Genomic DNA, 13,982 nt, shown 5'->3' on the forward strand with positions numbered 1-13,982 from the left:
GCGATACAGCACTGCGTTATTTTAACTATTGAGCAGTTGTGCGACAATGTACCCAAATAAAATGTATGTCCTTTTCCCCCCCCAACAAATAGAGCTTTCTTTTGGTGGTATTTGATCACCAAACCACAAACTATGGGATATTTTTTTTTTTCTTATTAGTAATGGCGGCGACTTATAGCGGGACCGCGATATTGTGGCACTTTTTGGGATACAGTGACACTAATACAGTGATCAGTGCTAAACAAATCTGCAGTCACTATACTATTGACAGTGGCTGGGAAGGGGTTAACATGGGGGGGGGGGTGTTAAAGGGTTAACTGTGTGCCTAACCAGTGTTTATGTACTCTGTGTAAGGTGCTTTGAAAGGGGAAGAGATGGAATGTATTTGCAGGGAATCTAACTCCATTCCTTCTCCCCTTTCAGAACAGCGATCTGCCTTGTTTACATAGACAGATCACAGAAAATGGAGTGCCTTGATGGGGCTCTGTGGCTTACACCTGCTTTTTTTTTTTTTTTTTTAATTGTGACAGCGGGTGTGGGGCTTGGAAATGGGGTGTGCAGCCACTGCTGTTATAGAAGGTGAACTTATTCTTTAATGCGGGGATCAGCTACCTGTAGATCGTGATCTACCAGTAGATTGCGGCCAGGTGGCTGGTAGATCGTGGTCAGGGATTGCTGACCCGCCATCCCCTGGCATCAGAGTGCAATGCAGAGGGACTACTTGTGATGTTGGAGCTGTAGTAGGGAGCAAGAGCCGCATAAGCTGATGCCTCCATTGTTAGAGACTCACAGAAATTAGAGTTAGGTCCACAGAAAATGGGGTGCCTTGCCGGGGTTCTGTGGCTTACGCATGTATTTGCAAATGTGTGCAACTAAACCCCTGTTTTTAACGCATACTGTTGAACAGGTCAGTTCGGTTGGTCCCAGGCTGGTCGGTAAGCTGAGCTTGGAAATTTCTTTGTTTTTTTTCATATGCATTGCCTTTCCAATGCGCCTTGCTGCAGTGACCAGTTACAGGTGAGGGCAGTACCCACTTTTTTAAACTACAGAACATCAGTGTGAAAGTAGCCTTAACCACTTAAGCCCCGGAAGATTTTACCCCCATTCCGACCAGGGGGTATTTTGCGATTCGGCACTGCGTGAATTTAACGCACAATTGCGCGGTCGTGCGACGCTGTACCTAAACGAATTTGACGTCCTTTTTTTCCCACAAACAGAGCTTTCTTTTGGTGGTATTTGATCACCTGTGCGATTTTTTGATCACGCGCTATAAACAAAAAAAGAGCGTCAATTTTGCAAAAATAGCAATATTTTTCACATTTTTTTATATGAAATTCCCCCAAAAAAAAATGTAAAAATCAAAATTTTTAAAAATTTTCGGCCAATTTGTTTTATGCTACCTATGTTTGGTAAAAAAAATCGCAAAAAGCGTATTTTGATTGGTTTGCGCAAAAGTTATCGCGTTTACTAACAAAGGGAAAGATTTTTGTCATTTTTGTTGTTTTTTTTTTTAACGCGTAATGGCGGCGATCTGCGATTTTTTTTGCGGTACTGCGACATTGCGGCGGACAGATCGGACCCTTGACTGACATTTTTGACACTTTTGGGGTTACCAGTGACATTTCTACAGTAATCAGTGCTATACATATGCACTGTTACTGTAAAAATACACTGGTAGTGAAGGGGTTAACTTTATTTGGAAGGGAGGGGCTGTGTGTGTCCCTAGGGGCGTGGTTTCTACTGTGATTGGCTGTGGCTCTAGCTGTAAGGACACTGATCAACGGATCTACATACCAGATCCGTTTTATCAGTGTCTTTGCAGCGAGGAGAATGACAGGCAGTTTGTTTACACAAGCTGCCTGACATTCTCCCTCTCCCCCGCCGATCGCCGAGTGACCGGCGGACATCGGGTCCGCTGGTCACATGCGCGGGGGGGTCCGTGACCACGCGGGAGCGCGCCCCCGGGGGCGCGCGCTCGCTCCCTAGACCCTCACAAGCAAGCAACGTAGCCCTACGTTAGTTTGCCTGTGAGGGGCTGACCGCCGACGTAGATAGTCGTGCGGCGGTCGGCAAGTGGTTAAAGAGGGCTCAAAACAGTAGACGTTAATTTACATTTGAATTTTGGGGGGCGGTAAAACCCAATAGTTAAGACGTGTTTGTACCACCCCTTCCCCCCAACTGCACCCCCTTTAGGTGCAATGGTCAGGGGTGTACACGTCACAGCCACAACAGCAGTTATATGCCATGTCATGGTTGGCAGGTGTAGCACCTGCCAAGCATGACTCATTCAAGTGAATGAGGCCAGTCTGCAAGTGCCCTGCAACCTTGTGCAGTACAGCAAACAAGGTGTTAAAGCATGCAGTGTTGTGCTGCTTTCTCACGACCTGCTTTAACCCCATAGACCCCACAGAAGCATGCAGTTGTGGGGCGCTATCAGAGTGGCGCAATTTACTTGAAAAGGTTGCGTTTGGCAGGCAGTAGCACCCACCAAAAGCAAAAGGGGGCTTGATTCCTGCTGCAGCGTGTGTACACCTTTGGCTGCTGCCTCGGCAGCTAAAGGGGGTATGGACTGGGGGAGGTACAACCCTGTCTCAACCGCAGGGTTTTACCAACGCCCCCCCCCAACTTTTCATGTGAACGAGCCCTAAGGGTGCCATTGCCTAATGCAACTAAGGGCTCAATCACAAGTGCAGCAGGCACTGCTCCTCCTCTGAAAAGCGATCTGAGTGTGTTTTGACAGGTGGTGAGGAGGCGGTATGTTGCCTTACCACCTGATTTACACATCTGATTGCGACATGGTAGTTCTGCAATTAGAGGTTTAAATCAGGTGTGAGGAGGCCACACAGTGCCTGGTAATCTCTGACCTCTTCCATGTTGTTCAGGTAGATCTCCACCTCTTTAAAGAGGATCTCCAGGCACCTGTCAAAAAAATAAAAGTCAGTAGCTACAAAAAGTGTAGCTGCTAACTTTTAAGAAACAGCCACTCACCTGTCCCATGGTCCAGCCGTGAGCTCACCCCAGCCATCTTCATCCTCCATCCTCCCTCGGCAGTGCCGGCATCTTCACTATGGGCACCCGGATGTGACAGCTTGCGGCTTCACAGCCAGGTGCTCACTGCGCATGCACGAGTCGCGCTATGCATTCTGACTGGTGGATGCAGTCTTCTGGGACCTGTCAGTGTCCCAGATGACTGCAGGGAGGCAGGTAGGAGAAATTTTGTTGCGGCGCTCAGAACAGAAGTGAGAGCAGGTACCTGTCAAAATCAGGTACCTGATCCCCCCTCCTACCCCTCATAAGTGCCAATTGTGCAAGAGGAGCGGGGGAACGAGACCTTAAATCAAAACGTCCCCTTTTGGGTGGAGTTCTGCTTTAGGATCGCCTAGGCCTGCTTTAATGGTTTACATTCCAATAAAAAGAGAGAAAAGAAAAAAACGCACACTGTAAAAAGTATGTAAAGTGAGGGAAATACAGGACAATAATTTAATCTCTCTTTTCATCCTCCCCTCAAACAATATCAACTTCTGTGGTTGTCTATTTGAACTCCCTCTTTCAGGGATTGTTCACAGATTTGAAAAGGCCGACATATGATTTTTAAACAAACTGAATATAGGCAAGGAGGTTATCATGCCACATTTGCTGTACCCTTTACCTAGGACTTTCACTGTGCTTCATTTATACAATGTTCCGAGGTAACCTCTGGACAATGACAAAGTGAAGAGTAAATATTTAAATTGTGTCAAAGTATAAGACACCCTGACTGCACACGTAGTGACAAAACAAACAACTACCACCTTAAAGCAAACATATTTTGGAACACTGAAATAATTGGAATTATAATTAAAATGCAGCCATAGAGAGGTTAATTAAAGGATTAAATATGGTGCTGATAGTTTTGCCTCAGTTACCTAACAGAGGGTGCCATCTTTTAGCAAACATCATACATAGGGGTTGATTTACTAAAACTGGAGTGTGCAAAATCTGGTGCAGCTCTGCATAGAAACCAATCAACTTCCAGTGAACCACCTGGAGTTAGAAGCTGACTGGCTATCATACACCAGATTCTGAGAGCACCCATTTAAATAAACCTCCCCCTGTAGTGTTTATTATACCTTTACACTTTCACATTCCTTAGGCTTGAAAGAAGAATAAAAAAAATCAATGTTTTAAATATGACGCTGAATATGCTGATCTCATTCCATTTCTATGAAGGTGTCCAAACGCTATTGCTACTGACACAAAATTATCAAAGGGAAGTTCTTAATAATTTAAATGTACCACAACCACCCATCGTATATGTGCTAGGATATGTGGAAATGTATCCATTTTGCTGCCACTGACACCAATTGCAGCATTTGGTTTTTCATATACTCCACATAATACCCCCACCCACCAACAACCCCCTCCATGTATTACCAGCAGGGAGAGTGGAGGTAAGAGTTGTCAATTACCAGCAGTTGTCATTTCCCAGCAGTGCTAGAAGCTAATTAGGCATGACATTTGCTTCATCTGCTTTGATGGGGTTAAGAGGTGACATTATGGGTCGAATAGACCCCTTATGTCACCTCATAGGCGACCTGTTACTATCAAATTGCTATCACATAAGGAAGCTTTCTGCTCCTTTGTAAAAGCAATATAGGTAAATGTAAAAAAGAAAAAAAAATTAAAGTATAAAGTATCTCAAACAAATGAATAAAACTTGAAAGCCCCAAAGTATATATACTGTATATACATACATATACATACATCGAGTTCGCAAAGGATGCATCTGCTACACATTTTAGGTATTGTTGTGCACGCCACAGTGGGAGCTATAATTCTAGGACCATCACTCATGGTTACCGCCCATGGGCAATTTTCGGTTCTGAAATTTGTTGCCATTTAATGAGCGTGCACAGTTTTAAAGCTTGATGTGTCTGGTACCTATTTACTAGACAAAGCCAAAAATGAGAAATTCAATTGTGTTTGTGTGCATTAAAATTAACGTTAGTATATATTTTACTGAAAACATGGCTTTGATAACCAGTTGCAAAGTTATCATTTTATTCCCTACTTCAGAAAATATAAAATGTTTGGGGGTTGAAATCTGCCACTAGTATTACCAAAGCAGAAACAGTTTTATTACCTGTTAATTCTGACAGTGAGTTATTTTTCAAACTTCCTTTAACAGACCAAGATGTGCAGCACAAGTAAAGTTAGGAGGTTGAGACATACCATTTAACTTTGACAGGGGTCAAGTTAAAACTTTGTTAAAAATTGTATCCCAAAAAGAAAAAATAAACTATTTTGTTAACTACTTAAAAAGTGTTAAATAGCGATAGGATTAAAATTGTTCCAAAACTATGTAAAGTCCATCAAATTCTACTAGTCCATCTCACACTATCCTCGCTACAGAAAATTCTGCTGTCCAAGGGTGCCTCCTTTACTACTTTATAGATAGAGGAGCCACCCGGGTCAGGACGTATGTTACTGGCTAGATCCCCAGGTGAAAATAAAAAATAAAAACTCTGTTTTCGTCTGGGGATCTGGCCAGTAACACACCTCCTGTATTAGAGTTCCCCCACTCTAGATTTAAATACACTAACAAATTAAAAGCCAAACCCCAGCTAACACTGCAGTTATTCATTGTAAGCACCCAGGGCCGGCCTTTGGGGTGTGCATGGGCAACAGGGGCGCCGTGCAGCCATCACAGCTCGCAGATGATCAGGCCGCACAGAGGGAGGTAAGCAGCGACCGCGACCTGGACAGGGCTAACACAGGCCGTGGCCGCCGCTTACTTCCCGCTCTGCAGCTGTGCCTCGGTCTCCTAGCTGCAGGGCTGAGCTGTGTATCTCACACAGCTCAGCCTCCGATCCTCCTCCCGCCCCGCTCACACTCCCCGGGGATGTGTGGGCGGGAAGTTTAAAGAAAAAAAGAAAAGCTGCAGACAGCATGTGCCTCCCTACTGAGGTAAGTAAGCTCTCTGATGTAAGGGGGGGGGGCGATGTGATGGGGGGGTCTCTGATGTAAGGGGGTCTCTGTATGGGGGGGTCTCTGATGTAAGGGGGGCTCTATGTGGGGGTCTCTGATGTAAGGGGGCTCTGTGTGGGGGGGGGGGTCTCTGATGTAAGGGGGGCTCTGTGTGCAGGGGGTCTCTGATGTAAGGGGGGTCTCTGATGTAGGGGGGGCTCTGTGGGGGGGGGTCTTTGATGTAAGGGGGCTCTGATGTAAGGGGGGGCCTCTGATGTGTGGGGGCTCTGTTGTAAGGGGGGGTCTCTGATGTAAGGGGGCTCTGTGTGGGGGGGTCTCTGATGTAAAGGGGGCTCTGTGTGGGGGGTCTCTGATGTAAGGGTGGCTCTTTGGGGGTCTCTGATGTAAGGGTGGCTCTTTGGGGGTTTCTGATGTAAGGGGGGCTCGGTCTCTGATGTGGGGGGTCTCTGATGTAAGGGGGGGCTCTGTGTGGGGGGGTCTCTGTGGGGGGGTCTCTGACGTAAGAGGGGGCTCTGTGGGGGTCTCTGATGTAAGGGGGGGCTCTGTGAGGGTCTCTGATGTAGGGGGTCTCTGTGAGGGTCTCTGATGTAAGGGGGGGCTCTGTGAGGGTCTCTGATGTAGGGGGGGGGCGCCACAGGATTAGCTCGCACAGGGTGCCTAAACACCTAAGGCCGGCCCTGTAAGCACCCCTGTCAGTGGTAAAATTACCCCCCCCAATCCCTAAATAGTTACCTGACCCTTAATAATGATTTAGTACTATCCTGGCTGCAGCAGTGCTCTTGTCTCTTCTTGGTTTCACAGGAGACACTGACAGCAGTGGGAGCCACAGGATAACGCTGCTGTCAGTCAAGTTCCAGTTAGGTGGGGTAGGAGTTGTGGCTTACTGGTGCTGTGTCTGTCTATCAATGCACAAAGCCTGAATTCAGAGCATGCCCAACTGGGAGTCCTCTCAGCATATGGCTTGTTAGCAGGGAACCCTGAGGAAAAAGGAACAGACAGCGCTGGCAGGGGGACTGCCAAAGACCAGCAGGCAAGTATATATATATATTTTTTTCTTTACTACAAATTGCCTTTAATATCACTTTAGGGGTTAATAATTGGGTTTAGATACGTTTTAATCAATTTTCAGGCTTAAATGTGCAAAAAAATGAAAAAAGGGTTCTGTCAGCAAAAGGGTGAAGAACTTTGAGCCCAAGACATATTTATAATTTGTGTACAGGGCAAGATTTTCAACTATGATAATAACTAGATAGTCACAGATTGTAACAGGAGAAATTTTAATTATTAACAGGTAATATAAAAACAATTACTATGCAGGTTTATTAGGCCACAATGAATTTTGGGTTACACACTTTACCTCTACAGACAATTCATAAGGAATGCTAAAATGTACCTGTTGTCAAAGTCAAGTCTGTGCTGTCAATATATTGAATGTGTGTCTATATGATTATCAGGGATTGTTTTATCTATCTATCTATCTGGTTGGGGAGTTTACAATTATTAAATCTGATTTGTCATGTTGAAAAAGTGTGTACACCCCTATATTCACCACCACTTCAAGTCCATGTAATTAAAATCAGCTTTTTTGGATCAGGTGCAAATGACTATTACCACTAAGTTCACTTTTTAAAAAAATTAAAATAAATGCACTAAAAAAAAAATAGAATTTTTGACTTACCATAAAGTCAATTTCTCTGATGTTCATTGACGGACACAGCTCCTGATCCTCTTGATCATTGGGTTTTACTGCCCTCTACAGGAGTAGGACACTAGGCAGAAAAAGAACATGACTACGCCTATGGGCAGTCTCAGGAGATATATATTCCCCCTCTCTGCTATAGGTAGTTTTGTTACAAGCAGTGTCAGAAGTATTACAACTGCATAGAGGGGCGAGTGCCGTTCCCGTCAATAAACATCAGAGAAATGGATTTTATGGTAAGTCAAAAATCCCATTTTCTCTTTCGTTCATTGACGGACACAGCTCCTGATCTTCATAACCATTGGGCCATCCCAGAACAGCATCAAGCAACTTGTGAAGTTGTGGGATTGATGCAAAATTTGTTTAAACATTATTTCTTTCTTTATTGTTTGACACACGGTTTTTACCCTGGGCTGATCACCTGAAGGGTATCAGCTGTGACAAACAAGATTCAACCTAAGCTGCTCTCTCCCCAAGTTGCTGTTTTCGCCTTGGCGAATAAGCTTTCGTCTCCTCCCTCGATAGTGTGTTTGTGGCGAAGGCCCATTCTCGCATGCACGCAAATCTTCGCCTTTTAAAACTGGTGTACGCCGCATGGAGGGCGTGCTTGGACGCGATTGGCGTGTATGCTCAATGCAGCATAAATAGGCGCGATTTATAAGGAACTATTTTGAATGTGTTAGCCTCTGTCAGAGGCTGAATGGGACACAGAGCAGCAGCAGCTGGGTTGCGTGAGTCACTGTGGGTGCATGTTACTGGCACAAACAGGTCTTGTATCTTGGGATAAATCAGTGCTGTGTATGATAAGCTGTATAAGCTTGGCACAATCCTTAAATACACTGAAGTTAGTACCTCAAGTTTGTCTTGCTATAAAACAATGTCTGCCCGAAAGAGGGCTGGGGGGGGGGGGCACAGTTGGAAGGGGTACTGTGATACCACTGTCAGGCCTTGAAGTTTTTACTCAAACCTGTTCATAATCCCCAAACCAAACGGGGACGTGAGACCTATTCTGGATCTCAAAGCTCCAAATCAGTTTCTGAACGTTTGTACTTTCCGTATGGAGTCACTTCGTTCAGTCGTGGCCTCCCTGCAGAGAGAGGAATTTCTAGCATCCATCAAGGATGCATATCTTCACATGACTATATTCCAGGGTCATCAGAGGTTTCGACGCTTTGCAGTAGAAAACCATAATTTTCAGTTTGTGGCCTGCCCTTCGGGTTAGCCACGGCTCCAAGAGCATTCACAAAGATCCTAGCTACAGTATTGGCTGTTTTAAGGTCATGAGGGATATCTGTAATAGGATATCTAGACGATCTATTACTAATAGATCGATCGGCTTCGGCTCGAAGAAGAAATGTCCTCCAGAAAGTACAGTTCCTAGAATGTCTGGGTTGGATTCTGAACTTGGCAAATTCAACATTACAGCCAGTCCATCGTCTGGAATATCTGGGTTTTCTTGTGGACACAGTATAGGCAAAGGTATTGTTGCCAACAAGAAAGGTCACAGACCCGAAGGATCTGGTTTGGTCCATAGTAAGGCTGAGATATCCTTCTGTACATCTTTGCATGAAGTTATTGTGGAAGATGGTGTCCGCATTCGAGGAAATTCCCTATGCTCAATTTCATGCCAGAGCCTTGCAGAACAACATTCTGTCTACATGGACCGGAGGAGTTCAGTCTCTGGACTGATCTATGTCTCTGGTACCAAGAGTAGGTCAGGGTCTGAATTGGTGGTTGTTGACCAGAAATCTGGAGAAGGGGAAGTCCTTTCTTCCAGTAACCTGGAGGGTGGTGACTACAGATGCCAGTCTCTTCGGCCGGGGAGTGGTTCTGGAGAAAGCCACTGTCCGTGGGGAAATGGTCTTGGTTATAGAAAGGTCTCCCCATCAACATTCTGGAAATCCGAGCAGTCAGTCTGGCTTTGAAATACTGGATGCCCAGACTTCGGGGTCACCCTGTCAGGGTGCAATCTGACAATGCCACGGCTGTGGCTTATATCAAACATCAAGGAGGCACAAAGAGTCAGTCAGCCCAGAAAGAGGTGGATATCATCCTGTACTGGATCTACAGAAGTTTGTGTCATGCCTGGCAGCATTTTTTTTTCCAGGAATAGAGAACTGGCAGGCAGATTTTCTGAGCTGTCAGCAGATGTTTCCGGGGGAAAGGTCCTTACATCCCAAGATTTTTCAATCAATCTGCCTACGCTGGGGGGTCCCAGAGGTAGATCTGTTGGCATCCAGGTGCAACAAAAAGTTGAAGAGTTTGTGTCCAGGACCAGGGATCCACTCGCAGTCGGAGTGGATGCTTAAGTGACTACTTGGAAGGAATATTCCCTGATTTATGCCTTTCCTCCAATGCAGCTTTTACCGTGCCTGTTGCCCAGGATCCAGCTAGAGGGGAAACCGTTAATCCTGGTAGCTCCGGCATGGCTGAGGCTTTGGTATGCAAAAATCAAAAGGTTGGCAGTGAAAAGGCCTTGGACTCTTCCACTGCGTCTGGACCTACTCTCTCAAGGTCCGATATTCCACCCTGCTGTATAGTCTTTAAATTTGATGGTGTATACAATTCTCTAGCCTATTCCAGTCCTTGAAAAGAACATCATGCACAAGTGGGTGAACCTGTCAGGACGTTAGGTTTTCTTAGTTTTGGAATGGGATCCCATACTGGAGACCATAAGTCCTGCAGGTGGTGACAGATCTAGCTTCAAGCAGGAGGGCACCCCGTCCACCAAATTCTTAATAGTTTCCTTCAGTTTGAGAGAGATAGAGGCCAACCTCATGAGAGGAGTTCTCTGGCTCTGGGGTTTCACATTCCACAGTGTGTGCTGGCTAACCTCTGTGTACCACTTCATGTCTATCTGATGTCTACCATGATTGTATCCCCTGTAGGATACACACAATCTTAGCCAGTGCAAGGACTGTGAAGGGCTACTCAAAGTGGTATAGCCCTTGGTGCATGCTAGGCCATGCTGCAAAAACATATGTAAAGGAGTGTTGCAACCTTGCTAAAGTACTCTCCCTGCCAACCCCATATTGCCCAAGGCAAGGGCCCAGTATCCAGGGACTACTCCCAAGGGGTGGGAGACTGGACTCACCACAGCAGGGGACAGGAACCTGGAGATTGCAGCATGGTCAAGACTTAAAGTGGTTAAGAAACCACTGTATCATAAACATACCATCCCCTCTGTTAGCTAACATTGTGTGTCCTAGTGCCTGTGCTGAAATTTTTTTTAAAGAAAACAATGCCGTTTTATACTTTAGATCACAGCGTCTCCCGGCGGTCATGTGACTGCTCGGCTCTCACCTCTCCCAGGCTGACAACTACAGCGGGAGGGGCTGAGAACTCCCACTAACGTTAGCCAGGAGGAGGAGAGGAGCAGAGAGTCGAGCAGTCCTGTGAGTGCCGGTAAACGCTCTGATACAAGGTATAAATCTGCATTGTTTTTTTTTTTACAGCACAGACACTAGGACACATAATGTTAGCTAACAGAGGGTATGATAGGTTTATGATACTGATATTATAGCAGCAGGGAAGGAAGAGACGGGGAGCAGAGTGGCACAGACTAGCTGACAGGCAGTAAGGGGATGGGGGAGAGCCAGGTTTTTTTTTTAGGTTAAACAAGGGGCCAAATTAGATAGCATAAGCACTGTGCTGTTATTTATACTTAAAGGGAACAGGATCAACTTTTCTTTTTTTTTGGCGAGGGGGGTTACAAACACTTTAAAGAAACCTGTGTCTTGTACGGTACAATTAGAAAATACACTGCTCAAAACAATTAAAGGAACACTTTAAAAACATATCAGATCTCAATGTTATTGACTGGGTAATGTGTTAAGAAGAAAAGCATGCCACATCATTTGGTGGAAATTAAAATTATCCACCTACAGAGGGCTGAATTCAAAGGCTTTCCGAAAATCAAAGTGAAAAAAATGATGCAGAAGGCTAGTCCATTTTGCTGCAATTTCATTGCAGCAACTCAAAATGGTACTCAGTAGTTTGTATTGCCACCATGCGCATGTATGCACGCCTGATAATGTCGGGGGATGCTCCTAATGAGACGATGGATGGTGTCCTGGGGTATTTCCTCCCACATCTGGACCAGGGTTTCACTGAGCTCCTGAACAGACTGAGGTGCAACCTGGTGGCGTCGACACAATGCCCCAGAGGTGTTCTATTGGATTTAGGTCAGGGGATTCAATGGTAAAAATTCCTTCACCCTCAAGGAACTACCTGCATACTCTCGCCGCCTAAGGCGGGCATTGTCTTGCACCAGGAGGAATCCAGGACCCATTGCACCAGTGTAGAAGCTAACAATGGGTCCAGGGGTTTCATCCCGGTACCTAATGGAAGTCAGGGTGCTACTGTCTAGCCTGTAGAGGTCTGTGCGTCCCTCCATGGATATGCCTCCCCAGACCATCAATGACCCACCACCAAACCGGTCATGTTATACGATTTTACAGGCAGTATAACGTTTTCTACGGCTTCTTCAGAACCTTTCAAATCTGTCACATGTGCTCAGGGTAAACCTGTTCTCATCTGTGAAACGCACAGGGCACCAGTGGCAGAACTGCCAATTCTGGTGTTCAATGGTAAATGCCAATCGAGCTCCGCGGTACCGGGCAGTGAGCACAGGGCCCCCTAGAGGACGTTAGGCCCTCAGGCCACCTTAATGAAGTCTGTTTTTGATTGTTTGGTCAGAGACATTCACACCAGTGGCCTGCTGGAGGTCATTTTGAAGGGCTCTGGCAGTGCTCATCCTGTTCCTCCTTGCACAAAGGAGTAGATGGGCTAAGGACCTTTTTGAGACTGTGCAAGTATTGATGTGCCATCCTGGAGGAGTTGGACTGCCTGTGCAACCTCTATAAGGTCCAGGTATCGCCTCATGCTACCAGTAGTGACAGTGACCCTAGCCAAATGCAAAACAAGTGAAAAACTGTCAGAAAAGAGGAGTTTATCCTATTGTGCTGTTGTGCATCTGGGCCGTCTGCTTTTCTATCTTGGCTAGACCCAGTTTGCCATCTTCTCTTAAGATGGTAAGTTGGCACTTTTGACTGAAACCTTCGGCATCTTGGCAATCTGACACACACAAATATCTTTTTTTTCCTGCTAGAAATTTTTGCATAAGCACCATTAAAAATTTACCTTAGCAGATGTGGGACGTTCTTGGGGATTTTCCTTCAAGCATTTCTTAATCAAAACTTCAACTTCTGGCCAGGGTGGGCAATTATACTCTTTGACTGGATCTAGAAAACAGGGCAGCACAGAGGATCCATAATCATATATTTGAATTCTTAAAAAAACTATAAGAATTTTTTTGTATATCCATGCAAATGTGGGCACTCATGTACATAATCTTATTTTGTGTTATGTGTATGCAATAGAAATCTGTCATCTATAAATGACACCCAAGGAGCATATCTGCTCACTACGTATTACCCTGCTCAATTCAAGTCTAAACTATGACTCACTGATGACAATTGCCTTCTTTCTATGGATCTTAGTTTTATGCATTTTGCAGAACATTGCAGTGACATATCGGCTGAGTGTGTAATCTCAAAATCTGAATATCTCAAGTGAATTCCAGTAAAAACGTGGTTTAAATATGGGGTGGAGATGGATTAGACGCTGTTGTGGAACTACATGTCCCATCATGCCTCTGCTTGTGGGAGCCATGCTTGTAACTGTCAGCCTTGCAATGCCTCATGAGACTTTAGTTCCGCAACAGCTGGAGGGCCGCCAGTTTGACACCTGTGGATTAGAGCATCTGTTAGGCTTTATAAGCAATATTCCTCCTGGGGATATTTACCCTTACTTCCTGATGTGTCAGTGGAAAAGGAAGTTAGGGAAAATATTTCTTCTGAGAACACAGAAAAATAAAAAAGAAACTCGACAGATGATGTACCCTTTCCCCACTCTACACAAAACTAATCACCAAATTTTCTGTTGCCATTCTATAGTGATGTAGTGATAGAACAATAATGGAACATAGTACAGCATGCATTTAAAAAATATAAAGGTTTTAGGTTAAAGTGATTGTTATTTAAAAAAAAAATATAAGAATTACAAACATGTTATACTTACCTGCTCTGTGCAATGGAATTGCACAGAGGGGCTGCAAACCTCTTATTTTCAAGACCTCTGCGGGCACTACTGACTCCTTTGGCCTCGGTAGTGCCCCCATAGAAAGTCACTTTGCTATGGGGGCATTTGTGTGGGCTCGATTCAGAGATGTGCTGCCTCTATCCATAGACAGTGCTGCCCGTCCTCTCCTCCTGCTCCCTCATCATAGGATTTGACTTACACCAAAGCCTGCGAG

The 13,982-nt window shown here is 45.2% G+C and overlaps 1 protein-coding gene across 4 annotated transcripts in view; it reads right to left on the bottom strand.

Annotated features, from left to right (window-relative positions):
- Positions 1-13,982, bottom strand: part of LRRK2 (leucine rich repeat kinase 2) — an 816,940-nt gene that overhangs the window by 75,615 nt on the left and 727,343 nt on the right. For all 4 annotated transcript variants that reach the window (XM_082254234.1, XM_082254231.1, XM_082254232.1 and 1 more), the window contains one exon: positions 12,809-12,909. In XM_082254234.1, the coding sequence (XP_082110360.1) occupies positions 12,809-12,909 (101 nt within the window). The remainder of the gene's footprint in view (positions 1-12,808; positions 12,910-13,982) is intronic.

This window comes from Pelophylax lessonae, assembly GCF_965119305.1.
Source record: "Pelophylax lessonae genome assembly, chromosome: 4".
NCBI classification, from domain to species: domain Eukaryota; kingdom Metazoa; phylum Chordata; class Amphibia; order Anura; family Ranidae; genus Pelophylax; species Pelophylax lessonae.